Genomic DNA, 16,130 nt, shown 5'->3' on the forward strand with positions numbered 1-16,130 from the left:
AGATTTATCAAATAGGATTTCTATTTTATAAATCCATTATTATTATTTTCCAAGTGCCCTCTTACAATCATAATAGGTTCTAACATTTTCGCAAGTGTCATGCTAGTTTTTCCATTGTTTTGTCCTCTCCCTCTCCCTGTTTGTACAGTACATTTCTACATTGCAATTTTTGGGAACTATTCTGGAGTCTACAAAATTTTGGAAGATGACAGCCAATCCACCATCTCCGTAGCTGTCATGTTCAAAACCTTGGGTATACTTCATTCAGTACTTTAAATTGTGCTGCACCAGTTTTCATTAATGCTGATTACATTGAGCTCCTCGATCACTCTAGGCCTGTAGTTGTTTGCTTTTTCTGAGAGGTGTTTTGTGTCTTCCATTGAGGTAAATCATAGTATTGTTCAATTACCTTATCATTTTGAAGGGATTGTGCTCCCTTGTTCTGTATTCTTTGTGTCTTCATTACAGAGTCATTGTATCATATTTATATAAATATATATGTTCTGTTTTCCTTTCAACCATTTAAATATGAGAGAGTGCAAACCATATGTGTGGTTTTTACTTGTATTTTTACTTAAACATATTCATATTGGTAAATCTCTGCTCTACTATAGGAAGAAGAATGGGCCTTTCATTTTCTTGCTCTTCCATTACCAATGTGCCATTCCAGAGGATGCCCAAAACTAAATCCCCTTGAGTAGTTAATAGATTTATACAGCACAGAAACAGGCCCTTTGGCCCCACTTGTCTATGCCGACCAAGATGTCTATCTAGGCTAATCGAATTTGCTAGCCTTTGGCCCATATCCCCCAAACCTTTCCTAAACATGAACACCTCCAAATGTCTTTTAAGCATTGTAATTGTACCCGCCTCTGGCAGCACGCATCACCCTCTCTGTGGAAAAACTTGCCCCTCCAATCCCCTTTAACTCTTTCCCCTCTTACCTGAAAGCTATACCATCTAATTTTAGACTCCCCTACTCTTGGAAAGAGACTGACTATCTACCCAACCTAGGCCCCTCATAAGTTTGTAAACCTCCATATAGTTCACCCTCCTATGCTCCAGGCAAAACAGTCCTAGACTATACAGTATCCCTTCTAACTGAAGTTCTCCAGTCCAGGCAACATTTTTGTGAATCTTTTCTGTACCGTATAACATGGCAACCAGATCTGCGTACCGTAGTCCAAGTTTGGTCGAACCAATGATTTGTACAACTGTTACATGATGTTCCAACTCCTATACTCAATGCCTCAGCAGTGAAGGCAGCGTACCATATGCTGCCTTCACTACTCTGTCTACCTGTGTTGCCACTTTCAGAGAAAGTGGTAACATAGGCCTGTCATTCACTGTGTATGTCCTGGACTGGCTTAACTTCCCAACGTGCATCACTTTGCACTTGTCTGAGGTAAATTCCATCAGCCATTCTCTTACCCACTTTCCCAGTTGATCTAGATCTTGCTGTAACCTTAGACAATCTTCTTCACTATCCACTATACCATTGTCAGAACCGGTTATTTTCGAATCCGCAAGTTCTTTCAGGAGTCCAAGAATGAGTTGAAAACAGCTTGGTGCTTCACAAAATTTTATTGGAAAAGTTTAAGAAAAGAAACAGTCACAGAGCACATGGCACTAGCTTTACAACTAGGATGAGCTGAGACAAAGGAACTAAAAATGAGCTGGGGGGGGGGGGGAGAGAGCAAGAGAGTGATTAACAAAAAACGACACCTTTTATACCTGAGATAAGAGATACTCCTTAGCTAACAATAGTCCAATCAGGAAACCTGTTAGATACCTGTGGTAAAACCAACCAGTGAGAAAACACGTATTCACCTGATAGACGAACCAGTAAATTAGGAAGCAACCATTCCTTGTACAGCCACTTGAGGTGTATTAAACACTATACGTGTTTAAGAAACAAACTACTTAAAACAGTCAAATCCAACACCACCAATTTTGGTGTCATCTGCACGTTAAGCAGTTCCATTAATTTTGACATTAACTTAATGATTACTCCAATTTTAAGTGTAGACATGAGCATCAGGAGTAATCAATGTTTTGGTCTCGGTTTATAGATCTGTAGTTTCCTTATTAACTGGGTATTCCCACCATAGTAGTGTGGGACCATAAGACATAGTAGTGGAATTAGGTCATTTGGCCCAATGAGTCTGCTCCGCCATTCGATCATGGCTGATTTATTTTTCCCTCTCAACCCCATTCTCCTGCCTTCTCCCTGTAACTTTGATGCCCTTACCAGTCAAGGACCTACCAACGTCCGGTTTGAGTGTGCCCAATGACTTGGCCACCACTGCCATCTGTGGCAATGAATTCCACAGATCCACCACCCTCTGGCTAAAGAAATTCCTCCTCATCTCAATTCTAAAGCAATATCCTTAGTTATGGGACCCAAAACGGCTCTCAATACTCCAAATGTGGTCTGACCAAAGCCTTATAAAGCATCAACATTACATCCTTGCTTTTATATTCTACTCCCCTCGAAATGAATGCTAATATTGCATTTGCCTTCCTTACTACCGACACAACCTGCAAGTTAACCTTTAGAAAATCCTACACGAGGACTCCCAAGTCTCTTTGCACCTCCGATTTCGGAATTCTCTCCCCATGCTGAAAATCGTCTACATCTTTATTCCTCTACCAAAGTGCATGACCACAAACTTCCCTATGCTGTATTCCATCTGCCACTTCCTTGCCCATTCTCTGAACCTGTCCAAGTCCTTCCACAGACTCTGCTTTCTCAACACCACCTGCCCCTCCATCAATCTTTGTATCATCCGCAAACTTGGCCACAAATCCATCAGTTCTGTCATCCAGATCATTAACATATAACGTGAAAGGTAGCAAACCCAACACTGACCCCCGAGGAACACCACGAGCTGCCAGAGGCCAACCAGAAAAGGCCCCCTTTATTCCCACTCTTTGCCTTCTGCCAGTCAGCCAATCTTTTATCCATGCTAGTACCTTTCCTATAATACCATGGGCTCCTATTTTGTTTAGCAGCCTCATGTGCGGCACCTTGTCAAAGGCCTTCTGAAAATCCGAGAAAACAACATCTACTTACTCTCCTTTATCTATTCTGCTTGTTACTTCCTCAAAGAATTCCAACAGATTTGTTAGGCAAGATCTCCCCTTAAGAAAACCATGCTGCCTTTAGCCTATTTTATTATGTGCTTCCTGAAACCTCATTCTTAACAATGGGCTCTTAAAATCTTACCAACCACTGAAATCAGGCTAACTGGCCGATAACTTCTTGTCTCCCCTCCCCCCCCCCCCCCCCCCCCCCCCCCCCCCCCCCCCCCCCCCCCCCCCCCCCCCCCCCCCCCCCCCCCCCTTAAAGAGTGGAGTGACAGTTGTGATTTTCCAGTCCTCTGGAATCATTCCTGACTTTAGTGATTCTTGAAAATCACTACTAATGCCTCCGCAATCTCTTCAGCTACCTTTTTCAGAACCCTGGGGTGTAGTCCATTTGGTCATGGTGACTCACCCACCATCAGACCTTTCGGCTTCCCAAGCACCTTAAGCACCTTCTTAGTAATAGCAACTACACTCACTTCTGCCCCCGACTCTCAATTTCTGGCACGTTGCTGGTGTCTTCCACAGTGAAGACTGACACAAAATGCTTATTCAGTTCGTCCACCATTTCTTTGTTCCCCATTACTACGTTCCCCAGCATAATTTTCCAGTCATCCGATGTCCACTCTTGCCTCTCTTTTACTTTTCTTATATCTGGAAAAACTTCTGGTTTCCACTTCTATATAATTGGCTAGCTTACCTTCATATTTCATTATTTCTCCCCTTATTGCTTTTTTAGTTGCCTTCTGTTGGTTTTTAAAAGCTTCCCAAATCCTCTTAGCTTCTGGCTAATTTTGGCAATATTGTATGCTCTCCTTTGCTTTTATGCTATCTTTGGCCCTTGTCAGCTACAGTTACCTCATCCTCCCTTTATACTGCTGTTCCGTCTTTGGAATGAACTGATGCTACATCTTCCGAATTATTCCCAGAATTTCCCGCCGTTGCTGCTCTACAGTCATCCCTGCTAGGGTCCCCCTCCAATCAACTTTGGCCAGCTCCTCTCTCATTCCTCTGTAGTTACCTTTACTCAACTGTAATACCGATATATCCGATTTTAGCTTCTCTCTCTCAAACTGCAGGGTGAATTCTATCATATTATGATCACTGCCTCCTAAGGATTCCATTACCTTAAGCTCCCTAATCAAATCTGGTTCATTGCACAACACCAAATCCAGAATTGCCTTTTCCCTAGTGGGCTCGACCACAAGCTGCTCTAAAAATCCGTCTTGTAGGCATTCTCCAAATTCCTTCTCTTGGGATCCAGTGCCAACCTGATTTTCCCAATCTGCCTGCTTATTGAAATCCCCGTGGCCACCGTAACATTGTCCTTCTTGCATGCCTTTTCTATCTCCTGTTGTAATTTGTACCCCACGTCCAGGCTACTATTTAGAGGCTCCCATCAGGGTCTTTTTATTTTTGCAGTTTCTTAACTTTACCCACAAGGATTCTACATCTTCTGATCCTATGTCACTTCTTGCTAAACATTTGATTTCATTTTTTATCAACAGAGCCACCCCACCCCCTCTGCCCACTTGCCTGTCTTTTCGATAGGATATGTATCTTTGGATGTTTAGCTCCCAGCTGTGATCTTCTTTCAGCTGCGACACTGTGATGCCCACGTTGTCGTACCTGCCAATTTCTAACTGCGCTATAAGCTCATCTACCTAATTTCATATACTGCGTGCATTGGAATATAACACCTTCAGGCCTGTATTCACCACACCGCTTCTGAAATTTGTCTCCATGTTGCCTGAAGTTAAATTCTTGTCCTTTTCTAAACTTGGTCTTATTCTTTATTCTGGAGACTTCAGTAACCTCTCCTGCATTCTCCTTCCCTTTTAATTTATCCATACTCTTCCAGTCTGTTGAACCCACCCCCTACTATTTAGTTTAGCTATTGAGCACTGTTCTGCTCTGGTTTCCAAGCAGAGTGTGTTGGTGAGCATTTCATTGTTTACTTTAGGAAGGATCTATTTTCTGCCTTATTTCTGTGCACAATTCTGGTCAGGATGTTACATGAAAGATGTGTTTGTAATGGAGAGGTGCAGAAGACTTCTACCAGTAGGTTCTCAGGACTGGAAAATTGCAGCCATGAGGAAATATTGAAGAAGATGCAGATCAATTGGAAAAATGGGCAAGGGAATGGCAGCTGGACAAGTGCAGAATGATGCACGTTGGGCCCTGTTTCTATGCCGTGCAACTCCATGACTCCCAAGTTTTGGTTGTTTCCTTCGGACGGAAAAGACTGAATAGAGATGTTTACAAAGTATGAGGGGTCTAGATTGGGTAAATAGAAAGCACCAGTTTTTCTTGGCATTGGAGTGCACAAGTTTAAAGTAATTGATAGACAGACTGGAGAAGAGATGAGGAAATAATTTTCACCCAGATGTTAGTAGACGTCTGCCCGATAGAGTGGTAGGGGCAGAAAACCTCAATACATTTAATACTTGCAGGGCCATGGGTATAATGTTGAGAGATGGGCTAGGTTCAGTAGCTTTTTTGAACTGGTATCAGCATGATGGGTTTTGTAAATTTTGTATCATTCTAGAAAGGTGTTAGATTGCTTCAAATAAAAATTCAGAGCACTTCTGCTTAGCAATTGGTTTAAAATCAAAATTTTATCTAAAAATTATATTAAAAAAAGTTAGGAAATACATGAGGCTTGTTTGCAACTTTTGTATGCTTTGCAATATGCAGTGTGCTACCTTTTTTCCCAACCTGGTTCTCAAAAGCTTAAGAGTCTGTTTTACATGGGTTTTGTGGAGAATTTATGGTGCTGGTGGAGAAATGGTTTATTTCATAGTCTGTTGCAGTCAATTAAGGGAAGCACGGGGAAAACCTTTAGACAAGGGCTTTGAATGTCACAATATGAACTCAAGTAGACTTATCCTGTTCTAGAACAGCATTTAAAAGAATTATTTCAACTGTGTTGTTTAAATGAAAACTTTGCTGAAAGTTGATCTTATCTTATAAAATATCCAGAACTAATGTACATAAATGTATAGTTGTCGGTAAAGAAACTTATCTAATGTTACCATTGAATGTTAGATAATTGTCAGTCACCTGACAACTGAAACTTGATTCCAATAGTTGTGAAAATTCTTTTGCAGTTTTTAGGTGTTACCGGCTAGATCAGTATTGGTTCTCCATTCCTAATTGCCCTTGAGAAAGGATGATGAATTGCTGTGATCCTTCAGGTATAGCTATTTCCATAATAAATTGAGAATGGAGTCCAGGATTTGGGCAGACTGCTATACTTAATATTTGCCAAATGGTGGCACAATCGTTGCTCATTTCCTGGAGACAGTTATTTTTAATAAAGGAAAGAAAGGTTAACTAATATTTTGCATGAGGGAAAGATTGTAGTGGTGTTAAGGGGGTGACATAGCAATCCATTTTAATGTTTCCCATTCAATTTTTTCTACTTTGCTTGCTGGACCTTTTATTTAGTTGCTCCTGGGTGCTGTTCATCTGTTCCAACCACTTTACCACTCTGTAAGAGACTGATCAGCTGCTCTTGCTAAACTTCTGATCGTGGATTACTGCAGTTCAGTCAGTGTTACTGTTGATAGTCTTGTAATGCCTAAGTGGAAAGTTCCATTTCACTTGCACCCCAGCTTTCAGGTGAGACATTAAAGTGAAATCCCATCTGCCTCATCAGTTGCACATAAAAGGTTCTTGGGTACCATTACAAAGAAGTGCAGGGTTTTTATCTTTGATGTCTTGTACAATATTTTTCCTTAACATTGATGTTGTGTGGGCTTGTTAAGTGCAAATTGGCAGATGAATTTCCTACAGTACAAGGGTTAATTGCACTTTAATTTGTTAACTACAAGGTAGTTTGGATGACTTGAAGCTCTGAACGGGGCAATATCAACACCAGTTTTTCAACTCTCTTCCCCTTGATTGTAATTTTCCTCAGCGAACAGTACAGCATAGGAACAGGCCCTTTGGCCCACAATGTTGTGCCAAACCAATTACATTAGTAATAAAATGCCCAACTAAACTAATCCCTTCTGCCTACACAATGTCCATATCCAGCCATTTCCCTCACATTCATGTGCCTATCTAAGAGCTGCTTGAACGCCCCTATTGTATTTGCCTCCACCACCACCCCAGGCAGTGCATTCCAGGCACCCACTGCTCTCTGTGTGTAAAAAGAAATTTGCCCCACACATCTCCTTTGAACTTTCCCTCTCTCACCTTAAATGCATGCCCTCTGGTATTAGACATTTCAACTGTGGGGAAAAGATACTGGCTGTCTGTCTATGCCTCTCTTAAACCTCTACCAGATCTCCCCTCAGCCTCCCCCACTCCAGAGAAAACAACCCAAGTTTGTCCAACCTATCCTCGTAGCACATGCCCTCTAATCCAGGCAGCATCTTGATAAAGCCCTTCTGTACCCTCTCCAAAGCCTCAACATCCTTCCTATGATGGGGCAACCAGAAACGAATGCAATGCTCCAGGTGTGGCCTAACTAAAGTTTTATAAAGCTGTAACATAACTTCCTGACTCTTGAACTCAGTGCCTCGACTAATGAAGGCAAGTATCTCATATGCCTTCTTTACCACCCTATCAACCTGTGTAGACACTTTCAGGGAGCTATGAACTTGGACCCCAAGATCCCTCTGCTCATTAACACTGTTAAGGGTCTTGCCATTAACAGTGTACTGTCTCTTTACATTTGATCTCCCAAGATGCAACACTTCACATTTGGCTGTGTTGAACTCCATCTGCCATTTCTCTGCCCATATCTGCAACTGCTCTATATCCCGCTGTATCCTTTGCCAGTCTTCTACGCTATCCACAACACCACCAATCTTCATATCATCTGCATATTTACTAATCCACCTATGTATATTTTCATCCAGGTCACTTATAAACATCACAAACAGCAGAGGTCCCAGTACAGATCCCTGAGGACGCCACTAGTCACTGACCTCCAGCTACAATAAGTCCTGTCAACCGCTACCCTCTGTCTTCGAAGTTTTGTCTTCGAAGTTTTGTCTTCGAAGTTTTGTCTTCGAAGTTTTGTCGGCCAAAGCTGAGGTAATTCCTATAACATAGAACAGTACAGCACAGGAACAGGCCCTTTGGCTCACATTGTTGTGCTGAACTAATTAATTAAATTAGTAATTGAATAGCCAACTAAACTAATCCCTTCTGCCTACACAATGTCCATATCCCTCCATTCTCTGTGCATTCATGTGCCTATGTAACAGCCTCTTAAATGCCTCTATCGCATTTGCCTCCACTAATACCTCTGGTAGCATATTCCAGGTGTCCAGCACTCTGTGTGTGTGTGTGTGTGTGTGTGTGTGTGTGTGTGTGTGTGTGTGTTTTTAAAAAAAAGTAAAACTTGCCACACACATCTCCTCTGAACTTGCTTCTCTCACCTTAAATGCATGCCCTCTAGTGTTAGACATGTTGACCATGGGGACAAAAAAATACTGGCTGTCTACTCTATCTGTAGCACTCATAATCTTATAAACTTCTTTCAGGTCTCCCCTCAGCATCCACCGCTCCAGAGAAAACAACCCAAGTTTGTCTGACCTCATCATAGCACATGCCCTCTAATCCAAGCAGCATCCTGGTCAACCTCCTCTGCACCCTCTCCAAAGCCTCCACATCCTTCCTATAATGGGGTGACCAGAATTGAATGCAGTACTTTAGATGCTGCCTAACCAATGTTTTATAAAGTTGCAACATAACTTCCTGTCTCTTGAACTCAGTGCCTCGACTAATAAAGGCGAGCATGCCATACGCTGCCTTTACCACTTTATCAACCCGTGTAGCCACTTTCAGGAAGCTATGGACTTGGACCCCAAGATCCCTCTCTATATCAACACTGTTAAGGGTCCTGCCATTCACAGTGCACTGCCCCTTTACATATGATCTCCCAAAGTGCGACACCTCACATTTATCCAGATTAAACCCCATCTGCCATTTCTCTGCCCATATCTGGAACTGATCTATATCCTGCTGTATCCTTTGGCAATCTTCTACACTATCCACAACACCACCAATCTTCGTATCATCTGCAAGCTAACTGTAAATTCATACTGCAGTTTATTTTTTAATTGATTTTCCTACTTATTCATGTAATTAATGCATTTTCTCTCCAGTTTAAAAGCCACGTACACCCACAAAGCATCCATTGTCATTTCATAAGTATTTTTCTACTGTTGCAAACTCTCACTGATTTTGCCCTACTTGCCTTCCCTCACTCCCTATCCCTCTTGTCAATATCTTCACTTTTACCATCTCTGTGCTCTGACTGGAGTTTTTATTTTGTTTGGTGTCAACATGATGGGCCAAATAGTTTTCTATTGTACCATAAATTTATATTATTTAATCCTGAATGCATATGTTGAAATTCCAGACCATTTAATTATCCAAATATCTCTGCCTTGGAGTGTGATATTTTATTTCAACAGGGTTACAATAGGTTTCTATTGCTGAGAACTGTTCATAACCTGAAATGTTCACAAGTTGGAAATGAACGAAAATAGTGTGTGGATCACAGAAACAGTTGTGCCTGGAGAGCAAGTGGGCACGGTAAGAGCGGCCGCCAGCTGGCCTTACTGACTCAATGAATGAGTGAGTATGCTCAGTGCTCCCAGCTCTGCTTGGATCGACCCAGCCCCCGATTATTGCAGGGGGATGGGGTGTTGAGGAGAAAAGGCATGCAGAAATGCTCTGTTCCCACCTGGCAGAAGATGCCCCACAGCAGCCAGCAAATCCATCCCCATCCATCCTGCAGGTTTCCCAAATGCTCTTTCAAATGTAGTGAGTATCCGTGTCAGGCATTTGTACCTTGGGGAGCAGCTGTATGTATGCAGCAGGGTCACTGAAATAGGAAATCCTGCAACACATGTGTTGAGGGAGTCCACCCTCGAGAGACTAATGTCTAAAGAGTCGGCAGGCATTCTGATGAGTACAAACCAGGATATTACTGCTTATAGCTCCTCTGTTCCTTTGCAGAAAAGTTTTTTGTTATTGGTTGGTTTGGCAGATCTACCTCATTTGAGATGAAATTCAGTTTAAATATTTAGACAATGGCTGTGGCTACATAATTTGAAATATTGCAAGGCTTCCATTGGTGGGAATCAAAATGTTATTAGAGAAATTTGATCCCATGAAGTGAAGTCTAAGGACTAATCTATGGGGTTTTTACATGAGAATATAAGAAATGGAAGCAACTCCTGTTTCTCGCCTTCTATTCCTTTAGCCTCCACTTTTAATGGGTCATCTTCTGTAATTTTCCACAGCTTCAATGTGATGCTGCCATCTGAGACATCTACTCGTCCCTCAACCTTCTAATTAGCTTTATGTATTCTGTTCTGGACTTGAGGACATCATTCTCTCCAGCAGTGAAATATTCAATACTGCCACACCCATCTCCTTTATTCTATCCCTTTCTTTCCCAAGTATCTTGTCTCCAGGAGTATTTAGTATCAATCTTGCCCTGTTTTGAGATAAGTCTATATAATCATCTCAAGAAATAACTTCTTGAGGTTTGGTCATTGCATTTGTAACCTAAACTATTTGTGACAGATAAGACATGGTGGGATGTTCTGACTTAAAGTATGTGATTCTAAATCTTAAAATGAGATTTGAATCTCACTGATTCTTGTTCTTCTCTTTCATGTATACTCTACCACAATAAAAATTTAAAATTACAAGAAAGATTTGTGTATATAGGACTTTTAAGTTTCTATTTTCATTTTCCAGTACTTGATAAGCTAATATTTTGCACTTAATTTGGAAATAAGAGCTTGACATTGTGTTCATTATTATTGTGCAGATGGTGGTTAAAACATTCATGGATATGGATCAGGACTCTGAAGATGAAAAACAACAGTATCTTCCATTGGCCTTGCACTTGGCTTCAGAATTCTTTCTCAGGAACCCCAACAAAGATGTACGTCTGCTTGTGGCATGCTGTTTGGCTGATATCTTCAGAATTTATGCTCCAGAGGCTCCTTACACATCTCACGACAAACTAAAGGTGAATCGTGATTGCTATAGAAAAATATGGATACACATTTGTTCAATCATGTAATACATTTTTCATTTTAAGAGTTAACATGTTTAATTAGCAAACAAATTTCTGCCCTCTTGCAATTCTGAGGGGCTGCAGTACTTTCATTAGTTATTCTGCTTAGACTTCTGCGTCTGGGCCAGCTCTCCTCAGTTGAAGAAAAGTGATTAGAGTAGACAGACAGGAAGAGCTCATTATTTGTGAATAAGGTGATTTTGTTCTCATTTATTAGCTATCCTAATGCCTCGATTTCAAAATCAGTTGTGATTGGTTTTCACTGATATACTGATATAAATTTGACAGTGTTGCCAGTTTTCTGTGGTCTCATTCATGTGGAGTTTTGTAATTGCTTTGTAATCTGTGCCTTCTTTGGCAGGATAAGGAATCAAAGATTTTGTTTTAAAAGCATATTGAAAAAATCCATTCAGGTTCGTAACTGTGTGAACATTTTTTTAAATAGCAAGGAATATGAGTGTCACTGGCAAGGCTGACATTTATTGCCCGTCATAAATTTCATATGAAATGGTGGTAAGCCAACTTTTTGAATTACTGCAGCTTGTGTAGTGTATGTGCTGCTTAGTGCTGGTAGGTTGGGAATTCCAGGAGCTTGACTTGGCAATGCTGAAGTAACATGTCACAATGGTAGGTGACTTAGAACTGGTGGAGTTCCCTTGTGTCTGCTGACTTTGTTCTTCCAAATGCAACAAACGACCTAGAGCAAACAGCACTTGTGGGAGGAAAGAAATTGTCAACATTTTGAGTCGAAACCCTGCATCAAGACTCCATTGCTCTTCCAAATGTTAGAATTTCTCAGTTTGGGAAGTGACGTTGAAGAAGTCTTGATGAGTTGCTGCACTGCGCCTTGTAAATAGTTTCAAGTATTTACTTGGTGTGGCAATGATGGAATAGCTTTGGTAATGGGGCACTGATCAAGTAAGTTTCTTTACTCCAGGAGCGTTGGAGCAAAGTTTATGCAGATGTCTGTTCCAGTATACTCCTAACATCTCAAAGAATGGAAGAAAAATTAGGGCAATTAGCAAAAGAGTCTCTTGCCACACAATACTCAGCATCTGACCAATTGTTATATTTACTTATGTGATCCATTTAAGTTTCAGTTCAGTATAGATCCCCTCAGGATTTTGGTGGAAAGAAATCAACAATGGAAATGTTGTTGAAGATCAAGTGAAGCTTGTTTCTCTCTCTCCCTTTTTCTTGATGGAGCATCTTCATTGACTCCTTGGATTCTCTCGTCTATAATTGCTCAAATTGAAGTACCAAGTGCTTTAAGCCTGTTATTCAGAATTGTGTGTACACACCAGGTGAAGCGCACCACCTTGATCGTTACCCCTCTACAAGCACCTTCTGCTCCAACTATGTGGGAGATTCTGTGAATCCTTCTTTGCTCTCATCAACCATCTTCTGAAACCACAGAATTGGAATAGAAACAAGTCTCCTTGCTGCTGAGGGACTCCTCAAAACAAAAGTAAATGGTGCCCTATATTTCCTAGAATGGTATAAATGGTTATGCTTGTGGACTTTTAATCCTGAGGCCTTGGCTAATGATTCAGAGACAAAAATTTAACAAGGGTAGCTGAAGCATTGAAATTGAAAATTAGTGAATCTGAAACTAATATTTTAAAAATGTTACAATGAAGCTAATGGATTGCAATACAAATCTACCTCCTCCATTCATGACCTGAAGGAAAGGAAATCTGCACTGATCATTTTTGACCATTCATGTTTCATTTCAGCATTTATTGCAAAAAAAATCTAGGCAATTTGTAGCTTGCTAATTTAGTACTTCAGTTCTGATTTCTTAAAAGTTGTATTGCATATATTTTGCCACAACTGAAATTGGTATTGGTTTATTATTGTCACTTGTACCGAGGTACAGTGAAAAGCTTGTCTTACAAACTGATCGTACAGGTCAATTCATCACACAGTGCAGTTACATTAAGTTAGTACAGAGTACATTGATGTAGTACAGTACAAAGTGTCACAGCTACAGAGAAAGTGCAGTGCAATAAGGTGCAAGGTCACAACAAGGTCGATCGTGAGGTCATATTTGTGAATACAGCATTCAGTTTTGCTACAGAGCTTTTGAGGAAGCAATTCAAGTGACCTTACTGATTTATTGAATTACCTTTCATCTAAATTTTGTCTATCATTCACAGGACATTTTCATGTTCATTACCCGGCAACTTAAGGGGTTGGAGGATACTAAAAGTCCACAGTTTAATAGATACTTTTATTTATTAGAGGTAAGCCATTACAACCTTTTAAATAAACCTGTATTTCACATTTCACAATGGTTGTATGTCCACAATGAGAATTTTGCTGTGAACAAAACTAATAAGAGTTTGAATTCCTGTCTGTTACTGTGGTGAAAACTCCAACGTAAATCATTGAAAATTCAAAATATTTATTATGATATCATCATTACTGGAGATCACATTTCTGCTGGGACTTGTTCACAGCATTAGAGTTAACAGTTTGGAAAGAAGGTGAATGAGAGAGGATCTCACAGACATTTGAAATCAAAGGCATATCTTGAATATTGTTTAAAAGTGAATTGCCAGAGTATGATCTGAGGACCCTAGACTGGTGAAAAGTTAAAATTCATGTCTGAAATACTAGCCCCATCCATTTAATGATATTTAAAATAACGCGCCAGGCTGTTGTGAGGGAGTGGGTGTGGGTATTAATACTTCTAAATTTCAGTTGGCTGCAAAAATGGGGTTGTTGGTGGTCTTGTGGTATTAGTTTTTTGGGTTAAAGTGCCTCGTGTGTTAATTACTTGTAAATAATTTACAGTAAAAGTTTGTCATAGATGAATTATTTTGCTGAAAGTGGATGATTTAACTGTTGGTGCATTTAAACATCAAAATTACAAGTGGTTCATGTGGATTCACTGAATTCCTAAAGTAAAGTTCAATGTCTTACAACTATCTACTGGACAAAAGCAAAATTTGGCAAGTGCAGTAAATTAAATTTTTTTAAAAATTGAATGGCTTGGGCAGCAGTGGAATAGAAAAACAGTTGATGTTGCGAATTGATGACATTTGACCAACGTATGGGATTTTAATTTAATAGAACTTGGTGCAATATGTAGTTTATTTAGGATGATAAATGAATCATGCATTCATATGTAAGGTTTGGAGCTATATTTCACGAACTAACAAATCCAGAAACGAGCTTGTGAACTAATTTGCAAACCTCTTACTGGACATCATTTTACAAATAATCATCAATACGCTCTGTCCAACAGGCGTATGTTCATCATAACTGTAAGTCTCTTATTTAAATCCAAATACTCGGCCATGCTCTCCCTTGTGGCGATCTGTAACTTCCCACAATTTCTTGTTAAACTGACAAATATGTAGCTATCTGCTTTTTCTTGCCTTCCCTTTCAATGTCCATATTTGGCCCAATCTTCTGCATAAAATTAAAATGAGCAGATTCCCAGCGCAGTCAGCTAGCAAGTAGAAGATCTGTTCATTGTTCCCATCCAATAAATTTACTCCCCACGACCTACTTTTAGGTTATGTTATCTTTGCTATTTGCTTATTATCCATTGTTGTTTCCCTGGATCAGTCTTTAATGGACGTGCAATCTTGTTTGTTGCTTTCCTAATTTAATCTATCAATAATAAAAACAGAATGCAGGAAATTGTCAGGCAGCATCTTTGGAGAAATAGTGTATTAGGTTGATGACCTTTCATCAGAGCTGCGTCATTGACCTAAAAAACTAGCTCTGTATCTCTCTCTATAGGTATTGCCTGACCTAATAACTAGCATTTTCTGGTTTTATTTTAAATTTGCACCATGTATAGTTTTCTTGTGAAAACATGTTTGGTCCCTTTTGGAGTATTGTCCAACTGATGGGACACTGAGTTGAAATTCAAGGGAAAACTTGAGAAATAATAGAAAATTGAAAAATATAAGAAAAGGGTGGGAGTAACTGTATTGCTTTCAGCCATCTCAATATTAACCCAGTCATTGAAGTCTCTAATTAGAAATATTTTGCTATTAACTTTGTTTTCCCTTAATTTTTTTTTAAGTTTCCTTTGCACTGTATGGTACATAGTTGTTTTTAATAGCTCTCCCAGCTTGCTGGATTTCTGCTCTATTTTTATTTCTGTAATTTGTTGACCCTTTGCAAACTATCCAAATGTATCTGTTTCATTTTGTAGGTATGTTCTTGTTTCATAAAAATGTCTTTCCAGTAATTTCCTCACTAATAGTTCAACTCAGTTTTTCTTTGGTTGGTTCATTTCTCATTGCTTTCAAGTTTCCTGTACCTAAATTTAAAAATGGTTTCATTGTTTCATATCGTTTAATGTGAGCTTTGGTGAATTAGAGACATGATGTTGTTGACTACAGATTTTGGAAAGTTAAGTGAATATAATGCCCTAGAATGATCCCTTTCTGTGTAGAGTATTCTTGTCATGCAGTTTTGTCTACTTCCATGAGCACTTTAATTTGACCACTGCTGCACAGAACTCCCGATTTTAGCCATATTTTGTATAGAATTATAGGCAGCACGTTTGAAAATAGAGAATGAAGTTCAACAGCTAGGTTTGCTTTACTTCATCCATCTAAAATTATCTTTGGGAATACAAATATCAATCAGTCATGTGACAGTCTGTGTATTAGATGTACTATTGATATTGAATAACCTATTCTCTTGGTAAATGAAAGCTGGTTAATGTTATTCTGTTTCGCAGAATCTGGCATGGGTAAAGTCCTATAACATCTGTTTTGAACTTGAAGATTGTAATGAAATTTTTATACAGCTCTTCAGGACCCTCTTCTCAGTGATAAAGTAAGATTTTTGAGTATCTATGTAAACATTTTTTTTGTGGCTTATTATTGGTGCAGAATAATATTTTTTGAGCATTTATTTTCTTTTACTGCTTGTAATTTTTCACAGTAGAATTATGTTAATTATATATGTGTAATATAAAGAAGTTTCCAAGTTAACTGAATGTTGCTATAAT

The 16,130-nt window shown here is 39.6% G+C and overlaps 1 protein-coding gene across 7 annotated transcripts in view; it reads left to right on the forward strand.

The window, feature by feature from the left end:
* The window catches only part of pds5a (PDS5 cohesin associated factor A), a 120,088-nt gene that overhangs the window by 16,328 nt on the left and 87,630 nt on the right, over positions 1-16,130 (forward strand). For all 7 annotated transcript variants that reach the window (XM_052034201.1, XM_052034191.1, XM_052034212.1 and 4 more), the window contains exons 3-5: positions 10,895-11,098; positions 13,306-13,392; positions 15,858-15,955. In XM_052034201.1, coding sequence (XP_051890161.1) covers positions 10,895-11,098; positions 13,306-13,392; positions 15,858-15,955 — 389 coding nt within the window. The remainder of the gene's footprint in view (positions 1-10,894; positions 11,099-13,305; positions 13,393-15,857; positions 15,956-16,130) is intronic.

This window comes from Pristis pectinata, chromosome 2 (genome assembly GCF_009764475.1).
Source record: "Pristis pectinata isolate sPriPec2 chromosome 2, sPriPec2.1.pri, whole genome shotgun sequence".
Taxonomy (NCBI): Eukaryota; Metazoa; Chordata; class Chondrichthyes; order Rhinopristiformes; family Pristidae; genus Pristis; species Pristis pectinata.